Genomic DNA, 25,094 nt, shown 5'->3' with positions numbered 1-25,094 from the left:
CGGTTTACAGAACCCAGCTTACAGAACCCAGTTTACAGAGCCCAGTTTACAGAACCCAGTTTACAGAACCCAGTTTACAGAGCCCAGTTTACAGAACCCAGTTTACAGAGCCTGGTTTACAGAACCCATCTTACAGAACCCAGTTTACAGAACCCAGTTTACAGAGCCCAGTTTACAGAGCCCAGTTTACAGAACCCAGTTTACAAAGCCCAGCTTACAGAACCCAGTTTACAGAACCCAGTTTACAGAGCCCAGTTAATGGAACCCAGTTTACAGAGCCCAGTTTACAGAGCCCAGTTTACAGAACCTGGTTCACAGAGCCCAGTTTACAGAACCCAGTTTACAGAACCCAGTTTACAGAACCCAGTTTACAGAGCCCAGTTTATAGAACCCAGTTTACAGAGCCCAGTTTACAGAACCCAGTTTACAGAACCCAGTTTACAAAGCCCAGCTTACAGAGCCCAGTTTACAGAACCCAGTTTACAGAGCCCAGTTAATAGAACCCAGTTTACAGAACCCAGTTTACAGAGCCCAGTTTACAGAGCCAAGTTTACAGAACCTGGTTCACAGAGCCCAGTTTACAGAACCCAGTTTATAGAGCCCAGCTTACAGAACCCAGTTTACAGAACCCAGTTTACAGAGCCCACCTTAAAGAACCCAGTTTACAGAACCCAGTTTACTGAACCCAGTTTACAGAACCCGGTTTACAGAGCCCAGTTTACAGAGCCCAGTTTACTGAACCCAGTTTACTGAACCCAGTCTACAGAACCCGGTTTACAGAGCCCAGTTTACAGAACCCAGTTTACAGAACCCAGTGAACAGAATCCAGTTTACAGAGCCCAGTTTACAGAACCCAGTTTACAGAACCCGGTTTACAGAACCCAGCTTACAGAACCCAGTTTACAGAGCCCAGTTTACAGAACCCAGTTTATAGAACCAGTTTACAGAGCCCAGTTTACAGAGCCCAGTTTACAGAATCCAGTTTACAGAGCCTGGTTTACAGAACCCAGTTTACAGAGCCCATCTTACAGAGCCCAGTTTACAGAGCCCAGTTTACAGAGCCCAGTTTACAGAACCCAGTTTACAGACCCCAGCTTACAAAGCCCAGTTTACAGAACCCGGTTTACAGAGCCCAGCTTACAGAGCCCAGCTTAAAGAACCCAGTTTACAGAGCCAGTTTACAGAATCCAGGTTTACAGAACCCAGTTTACAAAGCCCAGCTTACAGAACCCAGTTTACAGAACCCAGTTTACAGAGCCCAGTTTATAGAACCCAGTTTACAGAGCCCAGTTTATAGAACCCAGGTTACAGAGCCCAGTTTACAGAGCCTAGTTTACAGAACCCGGTTTACAGAACCCAGTTTACAAAGCCCATCTTACAGAACCCAGTTTACAGAACCCAGTTTACAGAGCCCAGTTTACAGAACCCAGTTTACAGGGCCCAGTTTACAGAGCCCAGTTTATAGAACCTGGTTCACAGAGCCCAGTTTATAGAACCCGGTTTGCAGAGCCCAGTTTACAGAACTGGTTCACAGAACCTGGTTCACAGAGTCCAGTTCACAGAGAATGGTTCACAAAGCCCAGTCTACAGGACCCGGTTCACAGAGTCCCGTTCATAGAGCCCCATTCACTGAGCCCCGTTTACAGAACCTGGTTCACAGAGCCCGGTTTACAGAACCTGTTTTCACACAGCCCAGTTTACAGAACCCAGTTTACAGAACCCGGTTTGCAGAGCCCCATTTTCAGAGCCCAGTTCACAGACCCACTTCAGTCCCCCGTCAGCTCCGTTTCCTCCTCATGTTCTCCATGTATGAAACCCGTCAAGGCGCCTTTCCATTTGGATCAATTAGAGGTCATTATTATTATTGGCGATTAGTTGGACCAAACATTTGTTCCTCTGACTCGTCGACATCAAAGAGCTGGAACCGAGTGATGAAACGCCTCCGTCACACATCTCATGACGGACACGCTCTTTACAATCGTCCTAATTGAATGAGCGGGTTTAAATGCTGCTGGTTTCCATTAGTGTCACTGATCAGACTGACGCTCACCGTCAGCGCCCCCTGCAGGAGGCTGACATCATTACAGTCAGACTGAAGAGTCTGAACAAAGGCCAGGGGACAAAAGGAGCAGATTCACACCAGTGAAACCAGCAAAAATCAACCTGTGATTAATCTGTCGTCAAATAATGACTGTGTATCTGGTGTCTCAAATAATGATGTCATTTAAGTAAAACAACAGCTGTTTACAAGATGAAAAGTTTTCATCTTTCTCATCTTATTATGTCTTCTACATTATTTTTGTTGTTGTTGCCGCATTACAACTTTTACGTCATTTTAACTTCGTTGAAACTTATGGGGTTTTTTCTAAATGTGACTTGACTTTTGCATCATTTTGTCCTGAAATTTCAACACTGAGATGTGAATTCACATTTTTTTATCTTGTTAATACTTTTGTCATTTTCATCTTGAGACTTCTATCATTTTAATCTTGTTTCAAATTTCCGTCATTTTCATATTGTACAACATGTACTTTTTGTCTTATTGTAACTGTTTCATCATTTCCATCTTGTAACTTTCACTTCTCCATCATTTTATCTTGTTGCAACTTTTAGTTTTTGTCTCGCAACAACTTTGACATCATTTTCACCTTTTTGTGACTTTTACGCCACTTTTATCTTGTTGCTACTTTTATGTAATTTTTGTTTTGTTGCGACTTTTTGCTTCCCTCTTGCTGCGACTTTTACACCATTTTCACCCTCTAGTGACTTTTCCATCTGTTTTATATTGTTACAACTTTTGCACAACTTTCACGTTGTGGCAACTTTTCAACTGTTCATCTTGGTGTGACTTTTATGCTATTTTGTCTGTCTTTCCGTTATATCGTATCTTTGCTTCATTGTTTCACCTGTTTAAATTGGTCTGGATGCAATGACACACACAGTGATGCTCAATAAAAATAATGGGTAATTCACTGCAAATGCATTAAAACTCAAGCCTTTTAGAACATGTTTGGTTTAAAAAATGCAGATAATTGTCTTTAAATGTAGTAAGTAAAAAGAAAAAGTCAGAGACACTCAACTGAAGTGCCGTAATGAAATAATTGTACTGCTTTCCATCCTTCCAGTGCTCATAGAACGAGATTACTCTGCATTAATTTTTCATTATTCATCAAACTAAGCGTGTTTTTCTGACAGCCGTCGTCTGAACACATTACTGTTGTCGTGGTTAAATTCTATCTAAAGTGTCGGTTGTCGGTGAAACATCAGCGCTGACAGACGGCGACCTGCTCAGCGTCTGTTTCCAGGTGATAAAAGAGACGCAGCTTCTGTCCAACAGACTCTTCAGCGTCTGATTTATGATCTGCTGACGGCTCATGTGTTCGTCTGTAACAACACATTTACTCTCACAGACTCACAAACAGACCGACAATAAAAAACAAACCCGGAAACACACGGAGCAGATCGGACGGAGGCGTCTGAGATCGATAAATCCACCGTGATATAAAAGTTCATGATGTGTTCTGAAGTGAGACCACAACACTGGAAGTTATAGGAGGGGGAGGAGGAGGAGGAGGAGGAGCCACTGTCGAAGACCAACAATTCAGCCTGATTTATTCTGAAGCTTTGACAAGAGGTTTTTGAAACCTGTTCATTAACTAGATTTATTAATGCAACACACACCCGTTTGAACTGTTTATGATCGAGACCATCTTTAAACTGTGTCATAACTGTTAAATTCATCATTTTCAGATACATAATGGTGGCAACATGGAACAAGGACATTTTTTTCTTGCAATTTGTAGGACATTCCAACTTTTCTCAAGAAATGTAACATGACAAAGTTGGAAAACACAACATTTATATATTTGCATAATATATTTAGTTGTAGTTTGAATTATTGACGGATAGATCGTCTATCGGTAGTTCTTCCTGGTTCAACTGCACGGTCTCAGTTCTGAGAGTTCTGACACAGTCTCAGAACTGAAGAAGTCTCTTGGATGAGAGACGGAACATTTTCAAAAGAGTTAAACCAGTCCAGTTGAACCTCGAAGAACTACCAAGAAGAACAATGACCTGGGCCAATGAGAACCTACACAGACAATAGATTGTCTACTTTCAAGTAATAGAAAACACTTCCACATGAACCAACGCCTCAGTAACACTAATTTCAACCATAAGACTGTTGACACCCGACTAAATGAACATGTTTTATTGTTAAATTGTGATGTTTAATATACTGTGAGTGTATTTTTAGACCTGTAGTGGTAAAAGTCGCCTCCTAGTGTCAAAATGAAGAAGCCACTGAGCTTTAACTTGTATCTCATAATTGTTTAACATATGATTCTTCATGTTACAATTCTCATTGTATTACAATTTATTAGAATTTGGACACTTTAAGATGTTTTGAGGCTTTTTTTTTTTTTTTAGATTTTACAAAATCTTTAGGTCAAAACTCTTTTTGATGTTGTGATTTATAGATTACGATTAAGATGCATTACAATTCTTTAAAACGCTGCAATATCTGAACCAAAATATTTTGAAGCTACAATAAAGATATTTCAGGATAAGTTCCAATTCTAGAAATTCTAATTCGCTAAGATGTTCAAATTCCTTTAGATGATAGAATTACTGAAAACAATTCTTAAAAATTATCCCAAAGAATAATGACTTGCCTTACAGCAACGCAGCATAAAAAAATAAGACAATTCTTTGTAATTGTTAAAACATTAAAGATCATTTAAAATGTTACAATTCATTAAGACTGTATGATTTTTTATGACATTACGGTGTTAGGATTTACTACGTGACAGCTCTTTAAAGTTCTGTAATCAACTAACAAATTAAGACCTTATGCAAATAACAGAGTATTTTACAGGTGGTTTTTAATACATTCTGTCTTTTCACTCAGGCTTTGTATTTATATTAACACCATAAAGTGGCTCCATTTTGCTCTGAAATAACATGAAAATGAAACCTTAACATTAAGATCTTAACACCATATCAAAGGAAACCTTTTATTCTCAGGTTGATGATAATTAAAAGGCAAATCTTACCTGTTTGGTCATGGAGTCGATGAGTCGGACATACAGGTCCTGCTCCGTCCTCACTCCTAAAACACAAATGCTGCATTAGTTTAAGGTTGGTTACCCAGAGGGCTCTGCTGTGGACTAAAACGAGTGCACCCACCATTACTGTACAGCAGCTGTAGTTTGTAGTGAATCCCATTGTTGGTTTTTTCTCCAGTCGGCTCCTGAACCGGAAAATGTATTCAATCAGAGATCAACAGAAGCATGAGTCGATGTTAAATCTGTGGGTGCGTTTGGTTCATACACATGTAGCAGGTGTGAGTGAAAGTAGGGATGGTCTGGTTGAGTGTATTCTTAAAAATATCATTCTTCAAGATGTTCTTATTCTTTAATTTAACAGAACTTTAAAATATTACAGTTCTTTAAGACGTGATTGTTTATGACATTAGGATTCTTTACAGCTTTACAATCCTTTACGGAGTTACAGTTTATTGGTACATTATGTCAAGTTACAATTTGTAGAAAACGTCACTCTTAACTTTACAATTTGCTACGACATTCTTTAAAACACTACACTCTTCAAGTTGTGATTGTGTTATGAAAGTTAAAATTGATTTTAGGATGTTGATATCTATAATTAAAGTGTTACATTTAATAAAAAGTTGCAACTGTTTGCAAGGTTACAGTTACTTAAATGTACAGTTGTAAAGGTTTTTTCACTTTACAATGTTAAAACACTGTTACAATTCTTAAAAATGTGACCATTCTTAATATTTAAATTGGTTAAGATATTACAAATTTTTAAGATGTTTCTTTGTGATGCTACAATTTTCAGAAATGTTATAATTGTTCAAATTACAACTTTTATAGATATGAATCTTTAAGGTGTTATGATTCTTTATAACATATGTATTACAATTTGTTAAGATGATTTTATAACATTCTTTAAAACATTTCACTCTTCGAGTTGTAATTATGTTATGAAAGTTACAATTTCTTTTAGGGTGTTAACATTTATATTGACAGTGGTAACATTTAAATTGGTTCAGATATTCTAAACCTTTGAGATGTTTCTTTGTGATGTTACAATTCTCAAAACTGCTATAAATGCTTGTTACAATTTTCAAAGATGTTATTCTATCAGATATAATTCTATAAGACATTATGATTCTTTATAACATATGCATTACAATTTGTTAAGGTGATTTTATTCTTTAAAACATTTCCCATCCCTCCCATTATCTCCCAGTCTCACCTTCTCTTTCTCCACGAAGTCGACGTACGCTGTGCGTTCGATCTCCACCGGCTGACCCTGTCGATCATAAAGCGCCAACACGAAGTGGAAGAAGTTGGATTTCCTCAGGTTGGACGGCGGCTGCTTCTCAAAGTGAGCACGAGCTAAACCGACCCCACTGAGGGGAGAGGAGGAAAAAAAAGGAGAAAAAAATAAAATAAAATCACTACCATTAGTTTGACCTGAATTAAGCCAAACCAGGATTCTTCTGTTGTATGGAGTCAGCTTTTTACAAATCAGAATAAATATGATTTCCACAAGAGGAGACGGCCGTGAACTTTATTTAAATATTCCACATGAATAAATTCAAGCTGCAGAAATGACCTGAATGTTGAACTGAAGGTTAAATCAAACGCCCCTCAGTGAAAAACTGACTTTAAATACAGAGAAGTCAAATAAAAATCACATTAAATACAGAAAATAAACCCAGATCAGCTTTAGAGCTGAAGCAGAATTGTAAAAAGAGATGCAGAGTAGAATAAAAATGTCCTCAGAAATAAATAAATAATCAAAACAGATTTATTACAAAGACGTTTGACCTTCACATCATAAACGACAGAAAGACAACAAATCATTTGAGGTAAAAATGAAGCAGCAGAAAATATGAATAAACATGTTTGAGTCAAACGTGACACGAAGCTTCAGGCTGTTGAAAATAAAATTTAAAAAAAACACTGAACCGCACATTCGTGTACAAATATGTATAAATATTCATGTCGAAAAAGTCAAACTGAAACTTGACCTCAGCTCAAATCTGTTCCTGGTCTCGTCTCTAATAATGAACACGTTCATTCAGAAAAGAAGAACAAGAAACTGAATTAACTGAACTAAATGCTGACAGAAAACTGATGTTAATAAAACTTAGTGATGCATTTGACTTCATAAACTGTATGTTCACAATAATAAGCACAGTCATTTAATTAACAGTTAAATGTTCAGGTGGGAAATATTTTTGGAGTTTTAATTGATGAGAATACAGAAGTGAATGTTGTGAGCTTCATAGTGTCTCTACTTTTTAGTTTGGCTTTATTTTAATTGAATAATTTTTTGTCTAAAATCAGGTTAAAAGAACCTATATGTTTGACTTAAATCATTTTTATTTCATTCTGAATCATTTTTAATTAACAAAGATGATAAAAGACATTCCTCTCTCAAATAATCACATTCTAAACTCAGTATTTAATGTGACAGTTTCATATTACACTCCTTCATTGACTCATGATAAAAACAGTTTTAATCAGATTTGTCTCCATCTGAAATAAAAGGTTCAAAGTGATTCCAGGATTAATAACACATTAAGTTACATTTAGTGTTTGCATTAAACGTTTCTGCAGCTGTGAAATATTAACACAGAGTAGAACTGTTTTGTTAAATGAAATTAATCAATCGTAGTCTGAGTTTCTTCTGCGACGGCATAAAACACTGACGACACCTTGGGAAAAGACAAGGATTATAGTTTTTATTCTTGCGCATGAGTTGTCGACAAATTCTAAAGGAAAAAAAAATCTGTTTCTGACCTGAAGGAGGAGAAATATTAAAAATTAGATCAGTTTTGATTTAAAGTGAAAAGGTTTAAATAGTTATTTTCATTTTGGTTCATAAATGTGAATCGTATAATGAACACAATGAGCCTTAATTTCAAGGTTAAAAATGTTTTATAGTTAAATGTTTAGGAAAATATAAAAATCTCAAACTTCATCTTTTATTTTTTCTCGTGAGTTTATTAAGGTTTTTCCTCTGAAATGCAACTGAAGAAGAAAATCTAAATTTATGTAAAATGATAAAACGTATCTCTTTTCTTTTCTCTCACCCAAGTTAATAAATAATTTTCCTCTGAGTTTTACATGTTTTTTTTTTTATCTTAAGTTTCAGTTTGAACATTTTTAACTTCCCTGTTCTCCTCTCTTTTCTTTTTGTCTGATTTGGTGAAGGTTTAAAAACACTTAAATCAGATTCAATCACAGTTTGTCCTCGAACGCATGCGGCATTAAAGGTTTCCTCTGTTTGCCGCCTCACACATTTTACATTTTAAAGCGCTCCCCTCCCGATCGCCGCTGCCGCTTGACAGTCCACTGGGACTACACTTCCCACAATCCCTCAGGGAGCCGGTAGCAGCGGCAGCAGCTCTGACTTTACCTCTGAGCAGCGGTGTTGGCGTCCACCACGCCGGCCGAGTGCATCCAGGAGCGAACGGCCAGCGGCTCCTCCTTCATGCTCGCCGTCGCCCCTCTGGGGAGGTTGTCCTGGATCCCGAACATCTCCGGAGCCCCGGTGCTCCGACCGTCGCCGCCGCCGCCGCCACGTAAAAACACGAAGAAAAATAACAAGAAAGCAAAAAACTGGAAAGTAAGGATATATCGAGATTCCAGACGAGTCCGAAATCAGCTGACAAAGAAAAAAGATATGAATGTTTGTAGCACAAGAAGTTTTTCGGAACTTTTCAGATTTTTCAATATTATTCAACAAAAGAGAAAATAAATGTGTAAAAAATACTTTTTATGGTAAAAATTCTCTATGTGGAGAAATGTCATGTTGGAAAAATGAATGAACGAAGAGAGGAAAAAAAAAAAAGAAAAATAAAATCCTCAGAGGACAAAAAACGCAGACGGAGCCGGGTCCGACTCGAGCGAATCGAGCGCGAGCAAAGTGTCTTTTTTCTTTTCCCCAAAGAGGAGGAGAAGGAGGAGAAGGAGGAGAGGAGCGTGGAGCGGAGGCGGGCCGCTGATGGAGGGATGAGGAGCAGAAACTCTCAGCCCTGCGGCCCCACAGGACTGGACGCCAAAACCCAAAAACCCCACGGGGTCTTCCTCCGAGCTGATGACGCCACGGCAGTGGGGGGCGGAGCCTGACCATATATGGACGGAAGGAGTGTGTGTGTGTGTGTGTGTGTGTGAGGAGAGAGGAAGAAAGAGAGATAAAGAGGGGAAAAGGGGGAGGGAGGAGGAAGAAGAGGAGGGCACTCGAACCGACCAACCAGAGAGAGAGACAGCAGGTGTGTGTGCTTAATGTGTGTGTGAAGGAGAGAGAGCCCTTGATCGCCCGGTGTGTGTGTGTGTGTGTGTGTGTGTGTGTGTGTGTGTGTGTGTGTGTGTGTGTGCATGCGTGCGTGCGTGTCCGTGTGCCGTCATCATCTTCAGTTTTTAATTCCAGGTCTGACATCAGTGTGAAGGTCTCAGTATTATTCAATCAGAACAATCTGCTCAAACCATGTGACTTTTATATCGTTCAGATGCTCAGAGGTTGAAGGGGCACGAGTTTAACCACCAGCACTCACACAAATACAGAGTCAAACACAAAGAGTCAATGAGATACAGAGTCAAACACAAAGAGTCAACGAGATACAGAGTCAAACACAAAGAGTCAACGATAGAGTCAAAGATTTAGAGTCTGAGATACAGAATCAACGACAGCATCAAAGAGACAGAGTCAATCACAAAGAGTCAAGGAGTTACAGAGTCAAACACAAAGAGTCAACAAGATCCAAAATCAAACACAAAGTTAACGAGATACAGCGTCAAACACAGAGTCAACGATAGTCAATGAGACACAGAATCAACGAGAGCATCAAAGAGACACAGAGTCAAACTCAAAGTGTCAAGGAGATTCAGTCAAACACAAAGAGTCAACAATATAGATAGAATATAGAATCAACGTCAAAGAGATCCAGAGTCAAACGCAGTCAGTGCCAGAGTCAATTAGATACAGCGTCAAAATGGTAGTCAAAGATGAAGACTCAAACGTAAAGAGTCAACATGATAAAGAATCAAGCTCAGAGTTAATGAGATATGTAATCAATGAGATAAAGTCAAGAGATATGAAGTCGACAAGATAGAGTCAACAAGATATAGAGTTAATGAGGTAAAAACAGAGTGAGACTATTTTTTAAATCAATGATATTAAGAGTCAATGAGAACACAGTTGAGATAAAGAGTCAAACAGTGAAGAGGTAACAACTCAATGAGTCAAAGTTTCACTGCAACAAAAAAATTCAAAGAAACAGTCACCAAACTGCAGAGCCAAAGCTCAGAACACAGATGCCGATTCCACTGTTACAGTACCAGACCAGAAATCTGACCTGGGTCTGAGTCTGAGCATCACTACCACTGAGGAGGTTCCAGTTTTCATGTTTCAGGACATTAGTATGAAACCTCATTAAAACATCTGCATTTGAGTGCAGACTGAATCTGAGCGTTGAGAGAAAAGAAAACGCAGACATGCATAGAGCCGCAGCTTTTCAGAGTAACAGCGCTCCTGCCTTCTGGGGACGAAGGCCTCTGAGGCTCGGAGGGGTGGACCGAGTCTGGACTGAAGGATCACGAAGGAGGAGGAGGAGGAGGAAGAGGAGGAGGAGGAGGGCCCAGCTTCAAGGGAGGATGGAAAGAAAAGAAACACATTTTACAGCTGAAGGTAAATTTTAAGGCACGAGGATGTAGAAGACGAAAAGAAAAATGAAAGCAGAAGGAAAAGAGGATGATGAAGAGGAGGAAGAAAATGAGACTTATGGAAATTTATCAGAGAAGAAAACAAGAAAAAGAAGAAAAGAAGAAGAACATGAGGAGTATCTTAGAGAAAGACATGGTGAGCTCCTGTTATTTATTTTTTATCCTACTCATTTTATTACTTTTTCAGCCTCAATTACTAATCAATCAATCCTAGACCAGCTGATCAATACCAATATTACTACGTTTACCAATAACATCATTGCTATTAATAAAAACTAGTGCTTTTCAGCCTGCAGGTTTTTGTTTGTAATGAAACGATGATAATTCAATTTAAAAGGACGGATAAATGAGCTGTGTGAAGGTGTGAAGGAGGACTGATGTGGAGCGCTGGAGGGGGTTTAGAGGAGGGGGTCTACAGGAGGGGAGGGGGGAGGAGACTGCAATCTGGTTTCCAAATGAGGCAGCGTTCTTTTGGGACAAACCCCCGACCTGCAAGAGGAGGAGGAGGAGGAGGAGGGTTTCGGAGCTCGTCCTCTGCCTCCGATCAGCTTCACATTCTACCGCTTTAAGACCAGAAAGGACCGTTTATTTTTCACTCTGTTTACAGATAGAAGAACCTTGGAAATATACAAACCACGAGTCCTGCTTTGTTCAGGATGGCAGAGCATTTGACACATTGTCCAACAGGAAAAATTAACCAATAATTTATAAAATTGAACAAAATAATAAACAAAGTGAATGAAATCAAACAAAAATTAACAGATAAGCCACAAGAACATAAGAATAAAGACAAACCAGAAAAATTACAAGAAAAAAAAATAAAGAAAACTAAATTAAAGAAAAAAAATATCAATGAAAAATTAAGAAAAAGGCATAATAATGAACTGAATAATGAAAAACCTTGAATAAAAATGAACAAAAGAGGAACAAAATTCCAAACCAAATGAATAAAAACAACAAACATAAACAAAGAAAACCAACCAGAAAAATCTCAAGAGCAAGAAAAGTCAGTGAAACGGACAAAGACAAACAAAATAAGATTTAAAAAAAAAAAAAGAAAATGAAGAGAAGGAACAACAATTAACTGACTAAACAACAAAATGAGTAAAACTGAATTTTTAAAAAAAGTACAAAATTACAAACCAGATGAATAACACTGAACAATACGTAATAAGAACATAGGAATGAAACATTCACAGGAAACATTCACACAGGAAAAATTAACAAACAAGTGGCACCATGCACAACAAACCCTGCCCCTCACACATAATGTAGCTTATTTTAGCATCGATCCACTCTTTCATCCATATTCGATATTCATTAAATATTTTTTTAAAAATTATATATGTGCCAACTTGTAAGTAAATTGAAACAAAACTGTTTTTTATAGACATTTAAAACTTCACTCATTACAAGTAAATGGGAGGAAAAAAAAGATTTCAAAAACAAGCTATCACTTAGATATTTTGCAGAGCAATGTCTAAAATTCATTTCTATATCTCTGCATTTTAAGTAAATAGAGTTAAAAAAAAAATTTACAGTTTTATAGCAATTTGAAATTTTGCTCATTATATGTAAATGCAAAAAAAAGAAAAGATTTTTAAAAAATTAATAAGAAATTTGATCTTTGACCCACTCTTCCCAAAATATAATCAAATCTATTCTGGGTCACTGGCAATCTATGAACCCAATTCAGTATGAATTCAACCAATAGTTTTGCTGCTTAAGTGTAAACAAACAAAGAAACAAACAAACAAACCGAATCAAAAACAACACCCCTTGCCTCCCCTTTGGGGGCAGGGTAAAAATTAATAGAAGTAGACAAAATAATAAATGAAGTGAATAAAACTGAACAAAAATTAACAGATAAGCAACAAGAACATGTGAATAAAGACAAACCAGAAAAACAAAAAAGTCAATAAAATGAACAGAAATAAACAAAATATGAACCAGACAATAAACATAATGGAAGACAATTACAAAAATGAAAAAAACTGACAAAAATTAACAGTAAAGAACACTAAAAAAACATTTTCAAAATCAACAAAAACTGAAGGAACATTTTTTGTTTAAATCACCATCAAAAAATGAACAAAATAATCAACCAAATGAATCAAATAGAAATGGACAAAAAATGAATACCATTAATATTCAGTGTTTTAACTGAAAAATTAATCAGAAAAGTCCAATAAAAAAGAAAAGTCTGAGGCCTTCTCTGAGTTCAGAATAACAATTAAACATTTATTTTGTTTATTTTGGTTGATTTACCATTAAAAGAAAATGAAAAATTATCTCTAGGCTTTAATGACACATGCAGGGACACATTATGTATTTATGTATCATTACTGTTGTAGATAAATAAATAACGCTATCTAGCACAGTAATTTCTAAAGTTATTAAAATAAAATTAATGTTTATTAAAAGAGTATTTTAGTTCATAGCATTTGTTCCAACTTTTCAGAATGTTTTAGGTCATGTGCAGGTATTAGTGCAGTAATTTTGTTAAACATCTGTAAATGGTGGTTAAATACTGGTTTTAACTTATTAACAAATGTTGAGTGAAACTGGTGGAGATGAAGGAGGATCAGTAACAGTAAACGTGTTATAAAAGCTCATTAAGGATTTATAAAGTGACATTAATAAGTCATTATGAACCATTTATTCTCATTCATCAAAGCAGTACTTTGTATTGTGTTAGTTCTACTTCTGTCAGTTTTAAACCGTTCTATAAAATGTGTAAATCTGTTATAATGACAGTAATGATATTTAATTAAGATGAAGACATACTGTAAATAAACTGTGTTGCTGTCCTGTTGAAATACACATTTTGGTAAAATCTCGTCTAATGAATTTTTTTGTTTTTTGGTTGATGATGATAATCTTCAGGAAGGAGTGTTTTTCTGTGATGAGTTTTATTCGTCTAGGCCAGGGGTCAGCAACCCTGGTACTAGAGAGCCACGATCCTGCATGTTTTAGATGTTTCCCTCTTCCAGCACACCTGACGGTCATTATCAGGCTTCTGCAGAGCTTGATGATAGGCTGATCATTTGAAGCAGGTGTGTTGGAAGAAGGATACATCTAAAACATACAGGATAGTGGCTCTCTAGGACCAGGGTTGCTGACCCCTGGTCTAGGCTAATCACCATACACACTAATGCAGATATTTTTGTCTTTGATTGTTCCTTTTGTCTATATGTAAACAGCATTTTAAGTCGCAAAAACTGGGATTTTCTGAACCCTGGTTGCATTGTGTGTTCATGGAAAACTTACAGATTGTTAATCGATGTCATCTCAGCCCATTCTGTTCATGTCTGTAATGAGTGTGTGTCATAAATCTGCACCTGAAACAGGACAACCATAACTATGGACAGAATTATCCACAGTGTCCACAGGTTGGACAGCCACAACTATGGACGGAATTATCCACAGTGTCCACAGGTTGGACAAACACAACTATATTATCATGATGTCCACAGATTGGACAGCAACAACTATGGACAGTATTATCCATGGTGTCCACAGGTTGGACCAGTACAACTATGGACATTACTAAATGGAGGACACGGTTGGAGACTGTTTACATTGAGGTGTGGACACATATTCAGTAAAACTAAGAACCTGTTTAGTTAATTAAATATCTGTGATCGTGTGGACGGGACATTTAAGGATTTGTTACTAAGAAAACACATCTTACTTCTTTATTAACCCTTAAAGACCTAAACATCCACCTAAATCATCTACTAATCTAAAATCTTTAATGACTGTATCCTCAGTTAATGATGCATTTTACTGAAAAAGTCACTTTTTCTGCAGTTTTCCCTGTTCTAATATAATAACCTTTAAATTTACTCTGAGCTTTAATGAATATCTACATGATCAGTGAATTAAATATAGGAAAATAAAAGATTTACACTGAAAAATGCAAAATGTAAAGGACACTACTATGAGAAATGGCGATAAATCAAGGTTAAATGTTGAATAACATTCATTTGGAAGTTGCCACAAAGGTAGTTCTAGGTTATAAATAAGCCTGTGATCTGTCTTCAGCTGCAAATTTGCACAAGAAAAACCTGAATTCACAGTTTCACAAGAATTATTTCCATATCTGTGAAAATTATTCTCGTTTTTTTAATTACTGTGGATGTATTTAGTTCTATGTTTAACCTGCACAGACTGATGGTTTTAATCAATAATCAGATTAAAACCTCTGCTACGTCCAACATTATTCTGTATGTCACTGACTCTGTCCACAGGTTGAACAACAACTATGGACGGGACTAGACATCGGAAACATTTAGAATCGGTTTATTTTGTCCCGTAGACAGAGATATTTAGTAAAACGAGTGCATTACTGTAGACAGGGCAGAGAAAAGCTGTTTTGTCGTGTCTAGTGCATGTTATGTACCTGACAATAATACAAAATCTGAGGTTGAGACTGGAGCTGTGCACCTTCACATAATATGAGAACAGTGCTTCTATTGTGGGCCGTTACTCATTCTGAATCCAAAATGTATTCCATCTCCTCAGGACCCAAATAATGACATCATGAACTGTTGTAATACATGTCAACATTTTTACTTAATCTTTTTACGTTGTTTTTAGGCCTCTCTTTTGCTTTTATAGTCTTCTAGAAAATACATTTCAATGAAGAAAATGGATTCACATCTCATATTTTTGTCATGCATTTCCTGATAAAAACAGCGCTCAAACCCAGCATTACATTTACATTTATGCATGTAGCAGACGCTTTTTTCCAAAGCAACTGCAAGGGGAGGACTAGCAATTAAGATACAGAAAAGAGAGATTAGAAAGATGATTAGAAATGGCAATCCCCAAATTTCTGTTACCACCATGTCAATGTTGTACAGCTAAAAAAAAGAAAAAAAAAACCAAAACATTTTGATAAGTTTCCATCACATTTTCCATCTAAAAAAAAAAAAGACCAAATGTGAAGTTGCTCAGGTTTATTGTATAAAAGTAGTCTGTTATATTCAGGGGGGTATGGGGAAAAATGACATACTTAAACTAAAATGATGGACTCATTGATGGGTTTAGGATTTTGATCCAAGAGACCTGTTAGTGCATCTGGACCTGATATGTCAACCAAATCCAGGGTCTGCGTCTATTTAACCTTATGTTGGGTCCGATCATTTACATTTTATAGCTGATGATATTAAGCCAAATAAATATTTAACATCCATGTGCAAGGATTAGTGAGTTTTCATGCACATTTAGCTTTTAAAAATATGATTATTCTGGGAAAAGAGTGATAAGATCTTCAGACTGATGACTAAATAATATACAATACAATAAAACTAAACAGGGTCGACCGGTCAATCAATAACTGACACATAAACTCACTGGATGTCAGAAGAAAATGTGTGATTTTTGACTTTCTATCGGGGAAAAAGGGACAAAACATCCAAGTGTTAAAATCTGATAAACAGATGTTAAAATGATACAAAAGTTAGAGCCATTTGAGGTGAAAAAGGACAAATGTGTATTTTTATCATATTTTTTGCAGTTCGTTGTTTCTGATCTCATTTACATGACGCCAAACCAGGTTAAAGTGTCTTTAAAAGACGACCAATCAGATGCAGGCGATCCATCGTGAGAGCCTCATGTGACGTAATGAGACGAGGTGATGAATGATTCTCCTTCAGTTATTGCATTTATTCATCAGATTTGGTTCCTCTGTGGCCATGGTGTCCTGTGTGGCGAGTCTGACCTGAAGATCAGCCAATCACTGTGTCCCATTTACAATTAAACCAATCACTGCGTCTCAGTTAGAATCAAACCAATCACTGGGTCCAGATTAGAACAAAAATACTTTTGAATCCCTTTGCATAAAACATTAGCAAAATATGATGAATAAAGTATTGAAAATGGGCCTAATTCTATTGATTGGTAACATTTAAAAAATTTACATTTATTAACACAGTAATTAGCATAAGCATTAAGTAAACATTTAATTAAGATATGTTATCATCTTTAATGAATAGCAGAATTAGAGAATACTGACTAATAAATATTGGCTTTTAATGGTTGTTACTGTATCGATATAATCAAAGTAGCAAAAATCATTAACAGTACACTAATATAAACTTATGTTAATATCACATTTAAACTAAATTCCATAATGTATGAATTCTTTGGTTGAAACATTCACACATAAAAATGACTAAATTCAAGCATTACCTATTAGTTACCATTAATTAATGCTTATTAATACTAGTAATAACTCACCTTTATTAATACATCCTTACATTACTAATCCTGTTCAAGTTATTGTTGTTTATTATTCATTGGTTTAATTTTAGTTTCTTTACAAATATATTTTTGTGGTCTTCGGTTTAGGGATGTGGTCTAAGTACTTTAATTAATCAGTAATTAAATGTCAGTGGTTGGATTTACAACAGTGAAATGAGCAGCAGATATCAAGACTTTTATATAGTTAAGACTTATTGAATTAACAATGCATGATAATAAATATCAAAGTAATCTAGAGTAAATCAAATTAAATCTTAAATACACTTAACACATTGGGATTAAACATTTTTAATTGTATTTTCATTTTTTCAGTCACATTTATGTTTATTTTATCTGATTTGCTGTTGGATTTGAGTGTGTGAAGTTGTCGTTCTCTGTGTTTTGCTCTGTCTGAATGTGTGTGTGACAACATGAGACACACACACACACTCATTTACATCTAAATGGCGACATCACACTGCGTTCACGGCGGCAAGTTTCCCACGTCACAGCATCCACAAGACACACAGAGCGCCTGTCACACAAACGCACACAAATACACACTGCACTGACACTGTACAACATTCACTCATTCATCCATTCAGGTTAAAGAAGTAATTCCAATTACTTCTCTTAAGACATTTCAGGTTGTTCGTATTTGTTCAGTTAAATCACATTTTTGTGAAAGAATAATTCGTAAATGCAAACATTTCCATATTTAGTAGTGTTTTATCTTGACAAATTTACTAATCTGAGCTCTTTTTTTTTTTTTAAGTTTGGGTTTGCATTCCGAACAATTTGAGTAAGTTTTGCCTTTTGAGTTTGTTTTGAATAGTTTTAGTTTTTATTGAGTTTTAATCTTAGATCTAGAGCTGGTGTTATAGACAATTTATGATATTAATCAGTTGCTTTCTGGTTTCATGAGTTGAAGACTAAACAAGATTCAAAAATAGTCTTCATTTATTAAAACCATGTAATAAATGTCTGTAGAAACACATTCACAGTTAATATATTACAGGAAACATTCAAGTTGGATTTGGAGTATTTCTTGAGCAAGAGAGGTATCCAGAGGAATAATATGGATTTTGCAATTAAGGCAATTTTCCAAACCTCAATAGAGGGTTTTCCAGCCGTCATTAGATCTAATCTGTTCAGGATTTGAACTGGTCACATCCTACAGATGTTTAGTTATTATTCAGAACTCACCTTTTAATACACACATCCAGGGCCTGGTTTACAGACTAATCTCATTTTGAGGATTTCACCTCCATCCATGTGAAAAAACACCTGATTTCCTGATAGTTTACACCAATTTAGCCTTTACCAATCACCTGGACCTGAACCAGTTGTTCATGATGCCTTCAAGCTTTTTTCACTGGTTGTAGAACTCCTCCATCGACTGCTTACATTCACATCAGTATTTATATACTGCTGCCCATGAAGTTGGAATAAAGTATTTTCACCAGTTCTCATGAAATGTCTGTGACAGTGTGATTTATTCTTGTAGATAAAGTGTAAATGGGACTCATTACCACGGGTCAAAAGTGATTACTGATGCGCAGAAATAGGAATAAAAAGAGGAATGCACCTGAAAACTAAATTATTCCCAGAAGCAAACCACACCCACATTTTTGGTCCTGTATAAAAAGTACAACTTTTTGGAAAAATATTGGAATAGAACAGATTTTGGGTTTTTAATTACAGCAACTGTCTTTACCATTTTTGTTGGGAGATCTTCCTGATGGTTTGACAGTTAATGATAAATTCCTACTAAAAATCTTTGGTGCTTCAGAAAAAAAAAAAACCCAATCACTCATAAATGGCTTCAACTTGATCCACCGGTGCTGGAGGACTGGATGAAAATTGTTGATGAAATTCACAAAATGGAGAGATGAACATTTATGCTGAGGCTGTAAACTGAACTTTATATGAGAAGGTGAAGCAGATGGATTAGTTTCTTTAAAAACAATTAATGGGTGTTTTGTCTCATAGTCCTGCGAATTGTTATATAAACTGCTGCTCTAAAACTTTAATTAACTGAGTAACTTGATTGCTATTTCACAACTGTAACTTAAATTATCATTACTATTAGATTGTGATTAAGGATGTAACGATTACCGGTATAACGATAAACCGCGGTAAAATTCCCAATGGTTAATATTACCAATTAAATTCTAATTATCATGATAACTGTGTTTGATTACCGTACTTTGAAAGACAAAGAAAGAGAGAGAGAGAGAGAGACTATCTATGAAAAAGAAACTAAAACAACTCAAATTTGATATGGAAAATAGTCAAACAATGGCTATACAGTTCCATCTTTAATGCACAATTGTACGTTTGATGTTTACATGTTAATATTCTAATGCTTTTGCAAACAGAAAGTACATTGTGCCTATTATTTTATTAGTTTTTGGTTGTTGTTTTTTTTTTTCAAAATACAACGTGGTTAAATTATTTTAGTGTGTGTATCAGTACTTTTTGAACATTTTGGGCACATTTCAACAATACCGTGATAATAATGATAACCATGATAATTTTAGTCACAATAACCGTGATATGAAATTTTCATATCGTTACATCCCTATTTGTGACTATTATCTGTTACCGATTGTTGTTTGTTTATTCTGTATGACAAAATGACAAATAACTAATAAAAACTAAGTATCAAAAAAAAAATTATTCCAACTTTATGGGGAACAGTACATATACATGTCTTCAAGAGCAGTTTATGTCTTATTTTTCAACATATATGCACAAAAAACAGGCGTGCTACAGTCCATTATAAGTACAGATTCCAGAGGACTGATGGGATATCTCCTCCTCAAAACCAAAACCAAAAATAAACCTGAGATTTTTTTTTAAATCTGGAAAGATCTTTTTAACCACTTATACTACCCAACCTAATATCCAACATTCAAATTTTCTGTATGGTAAAAAATGAATCGCTTTTGTTTTATCAAGTCAAATATAATTTCAGACATGCCTTTATTTATCATTCGTTCATTATGAGGTGGTGAAAAGTCACCGTACATTCAGCAAATATGAACTTTTACAGTTAAATTCCTGTTCCCATTTACTGTTAATATCTGTGCTGTTGATTTTGCTAATTTTATTATCAGATAATCAGGAAGTTGTTTAGTCTATGGCAGTTTATGATGACTTTTGTTGTCATACATTCATGTGTTAAATCCCTTAACAAAAAATCGTCATTATAAATATAAAATCATTGTTATTTTTAAGTCTTTCAGTCCTTCATGACATTATCTTTGAAAGGACACAGATTAAAACAAACACAAAACCTTAAGTAAAACATAACTGAGTAAAAAAACACCAATATTGACCAAATATTGGCCAATTTATCAGTGCATCTCTTATGACAGATTGAGTGTTAAATGAAAATGTGCCGATATGGAAACAAGTCAGAGCTGAAACTAAATAACAGAAACAAAGAAAAATGTCCAAACTGATTATGTTTCTGCTTTAGTCACTCATATCCAGAGCTACATCCACACTATTACTTCTGATTCGTCTTGTCATTATTTACTGTTCATTAATAACAGTTGGTTTGTTAATGGTTAATGGATCTGTGGATCTGTTTTAGAGGTCAACCGATATGGGTTTTTCTAAGGCTGGTGCCGATTTTTAAAAATTTGGTCAGGTGATGGCCAATATCTACAGCCGATTTTTGAGGCCTGTATTTAAGGCCGATTTTTTTTTTTTTTTTTTTTTAAAAGCACAATGACCATAAAACACAATTGAAACACTCAGACAATTAAGACTTTTATGCTGTAATATAAATTAAATTATTAATACATGTACACATAATACCCTTTAAACATTTATTAATCTTCAAGTGCTGCCAACACAGGTGCCTGATCAAATATCTTACAACATTTTTAATAATGATCAAATATAGGCTTTCAAAAAAAATTAAGGCTGATGGCCGATATTGAAATTAAGCAATATATCGGCCGGCCGATATATTGGTCTACCTCTAGTCTGTTTCATTATGTTCCACCTGGGAGCATCTGCCAAGTCTCCACCAAGATGTAAAACTCATTCCAGTATTCTGCTTTGTTTAAAAATATTCATCTTGAAAGTTTTTACACCGGTCAGAGTTGATCACAGAGTCAGTTAAAACGGCTTTTGCTCATATGTGTTTGAATTATTTTACAGACGCTAAAATAGTTGAACTCTGTGGAAAAGGATAAAAATAATCCTGATGACTACTTCTAAGTATCCAAAGGCATTCTAACTTCTTCCTAATCATTGCATAGCTTTTATTGAACATAACTACATATTACATTGATTTATTTGCAGGGTATTTAAGTGTTTGTAACATGTTTATTTTTTTGCCTTAACTGTGTCTATGCTGCTCACTTAGTGAAGTCGATTTTGGAAAATGAAACTATGTAATAAATAAATGTTTTCTGGATTCATGAGGTAAGTCTGGATTTCAACAACACTCGGAATTACCTGTAGAATTACATGTAGTTTCATTTTATTACAGTTTTATTATTATTTCATTGTGACAGATTTTTTTCTTTGGTCTTTACATGTTTTTCTGATCATTTCCAGTTTGATTTTTACTTCATTTTATTCAGTCATTTACTGTGTTTCTGTGTGTTTGGAAGAGTCAGTTTTCCCAGTTTTCCCAATTTTTCCAGTTCAGAGAATTCCATCGTCCCAGCAGCAACGGGAGACAATGAAAGAGTGACACCAAGAGGAGACAAAGGAGATTGGCTGTGATCAATGACTGATCATTATTTATCAATACTAGTCAATGCTTTACGGCTGTTTTTTACTAACACTCATGGACATTTCACCTGTCTCTACAGTTATAATTATTTTTCTATTTCATGCATTTGTTTTATTTAATGTTTCTAGTTTTAATTTCTGTTTTTATATAATGTTCCGTTTTTTATTGTTTTACTTATTTATCGAGAGCTTATTTAAAGTGTTTTGACCATTTTTACCATTTTAATTTTCTCTTATTTAATTTTATGTGGATTTTTGTTTTATTCGATATATTTGCTCTTTTATTTTGCAGTTTTTAGTCTTTTGCTTGTTCTCTTTCTATTGTTTTGTTTCATGTATTTTGATGTAGTTCATGGGTTTTATTTCATGGGTTTTCATTGTATTGTTTTATTTCATGTATTTGATTGTTTAGTTTTATTGTTTTTGCTTCATGTGTTTTGTTCTGTTCTATTGTTTTATTTTGTCTTTTATTTCATGTGTTTTGTTTTATTTCATGGGGTTTTTTATCATGGGTTTTATTGTTTTATTTCTTGCATTTTATTCTGTTGTATAATTTTCTTTTAAGTCTTTATTTCACTCCATTAATTTTGAATGTTTTATTTCATGTGTTTTGTCATTTCATATTATTGTTTCATGTGTTTCATATTCTTCCATATGTTTTTAATGTTCCATTTCATGTCTATTTATTGTTTTACTTCGTGATTATTTTTTGTTTTATTCAAACGTGTTTATTGTTTGTTTGTATGAGTGTTGTGATGCTGATGAAACTTTTCTTCCTAAATATTACCAATTATTCAGTTATGTAACTTCACTATTCATTTTATAAGGAATCTTGTATTTCACAATATGTTTGATGCGTTATAATGTTTAGAATTCCTGTATCTTCACTGATATACATATGCATAAAATCAATGTAATAAACTAAATTAAATAAATAAATAAAAGCAGTAACAGATGTTTGCTGGATGAGTTCATTGTCCCTTTCTGAAACCTGACTCTGCTGCCCTCAGTCTGGTCTGACAGGACGATGACGCTTCGTCAGCGTCGATTAAAACCATCCCCGCTCTTTAACTGTTTCTAATTGAACATGACGTCTCTGTAATTAATTAAAAGAGGGGGTTAATTAATGCGGGTTTGACTGGCGGCTCCAGATGTCCAGACGCCATGTCCTCTGATTTTAATCTGCTGACTCGTCCTCACATCTGTCCTCACATCTGTCCTCCAGGACAGGACGCAGGAAAGTCACACGACTTTTATTCTGAAAAATCAACCAGCCTCATTTGGTCACGAGTACAAACACTCCGATAAAACAAGATCTGGAACAAACCATGAATCTCCTATCGATTACTGTCAGGATAATTTCTTTGATGAGTCAGTTAATCATTTGGTTATGTTATTAGTAAGTAATTAATAGCCATTGTTAATATTATTCTCAATAAAAGTAATTCTTCTGTTTTGATTTTCTTTATTTTTTGCAATGAAGAGCGGTTTTGTTGTATTGTTGTTTTGCTACTGTAATGTAAATGTAAACATAATCTAATTTAATGAATAGCTTTTCATTAGATCATAGAAAATGTACTACACTTAATGCATGTTTTAACTATTTACTAGATAAGATGTACTGTACGTCAACTAAATTAATTTAATTAGATTAGTTTACTTGTAGCTGAATGACACATTTAACCCTTGAAGACCTAAATCTATTTCTGTGGTGACCTACAAATGAATTTTTTTCTACCATTTAACCTTTCCCAAGTGTTTTATCATCATTTATTATAATGTTATCTTCAACATTTTGTATTTTTCAGTGTAAATCATGTATTGCTCTATAGATAATTTACTGATCATGTATGTTCATGAGTTCAAGGTTATTATATCAAAACAGAGAAAATTTAAGAAATAGGATCTTTTTCAGTAAAATCTCTCATCAACTGAACATAAACCCAGTGTGTCCATCTACTGTCATTGATCCAGTTGCATGGGTTTTACTAGTGAATCAATGTTGGAGAAGATGACAGTGTTTCCACGTTCACTACGGAGCCTCTGAACGTCCACATGGGTCATATCTGATGACCATGACAAGATGAAGAACTGTATTTTACACCAATTACTTACATGAATTAATAGGATTAATGGATCAACAGGTATTAAACATTTAATTTAGTCAATGCTTTTGGTTGATGGGGGCTGTTCTGGTCTTTGAGGATTAGTATTAACTAAAACATTAGTTAAGTTCATCTCTGTCTTTTTCTTTATTTTCTCTCTTCAGATATCAAATTAAAAGCCTCTGTAATCATTTGAAACCTAAAAATATCTACATCTGATATTTTGCACGCTTTTGACATTGGGTTTTTTGTTTTAAGTCTTTATTTCAGCAGCTCAGGAACCTGAACCAGCATTAGTGATGAATGAATATCAAGAGTCAAATGCGTCTAAATCACTATTTTTACACAACCGATATGAGTGATTACACCGACATATCATTACCGTCCAAAAGTAAAGAACATAAACAACAATCAACATGTTGTAAAGACTAATTACACTTCCACTCCCCTCCAGATCATCATTTACTCTTTCTTCACCTTGTTCTAGTTGGTTTTTGTCTTCACAAGCCAACATAACACTGACATATTTAACAGACTCAACTTAAAGGTAAAGAAAAATCATCCGGATCCTTCACTACACTAAAAGTATTACAAACTTTTAATAGGAAAAAAATAATAATTCAGGATGGTGTGATTTATTACATGTTTCTAATAAAGAGAAGATTCAAGATGTATTCATTGCCAATGTTTGATTTTATTCATTTTATTTCCTCATTTCTTCTAATAAATATGATTAATATCAAACTATCCTGAGCCCATGTTCGTTCATGTTTTCATGGAGATATATCGCCCCCTAGTGGAAGAATGTTTATTTCGCTTCTCAAAGATTTTAGACCTTCCATCCTAAACATTAAAATAAGAAAATGTGTACATCAGACTGAAAACAGAACTTAAATATTTATGCTCCAGTATCCCTTTTTCCGATTAATTTTATTTCTATTTCAATCTGAAAGTGGAATTTCAGATAAAAGAATGAAAACCTGAACCTGAAAACAAAAAAAACAAAGAAAGAGGAAAGAATAAAATGAAGGGCAGATACTGGTTTAAAAAAGTGGTTTGATTTACTAAATAAATCAGTACATTTTATTTCCACAGTAACATCTGTCATTGAGCCATATAAAAGATTTTCTAACTTTTTAAATTACTAAAGTTGACTATGTTATTTTTTTCTACTGAAACTGGTGAAAATTTAATATAAAAAGTTATTGAAAAATGA

General features: G+C 34.9%; 1 protein-coding gene across 2 annotated transcripts in view; it reads right to left on the bottom strand.

Annotated features, from left to right (window-relative positions):
• Positions 1-9,074, bottom strand: part of LOC115410671 (transcription factor COE3-like) — a 91,524-nt gene extending 82,450 nt beyond the window's left edge. For both annotated transcript variants that reach the window (XM_030122415.1, XM_030122417.1), the window contains exons 1-4: positions 8,458-9,074; positions 6,283-6,439; positions 5,188-5,251; positions 5,055-5,110 (exon numbers count right to left, since the gene is read on the bottom strand). In XM_030122415.1, the coding sequence (XP_029978275.1) occupies positions 5,055-5,110; positions 5,188-5,251; positions 6,283-6,439; positions 8,458-8,579 (399 nt within the window). In that variant the 5' untranslated portion in view covers positions 8,580-9,074. The remainder of the gene's footprint in view (positions 1-5,054; positions 5,111-5,187; positions 5,252-6,282; positions 6,440-8,457) is intronic.
• Between the last annotated feature and the right edge of the window lie 16,020 nt (positions 9,075-25,094).

This window comes from Sphaeramia orbicularis, chromosome 19 (assembly GCF_902148855.1).
Source record: "Sphaeramia orbicularis chromosome 19, fSphaOr1.1, whole genome shotgun sequence".
Taxonomy (NCBI): Eukaryota; Metazoa; Chordata; class Actinopteri; order Kurtiformes; family Apogonidae; genus Sphaeramia; species Sphaeramia orbicularis.
The sequence above is the reverse complement of the archived record's forward strand: the minus strand, read 5'-3'. Positions and strand labels throughout refer to the sequence as shown.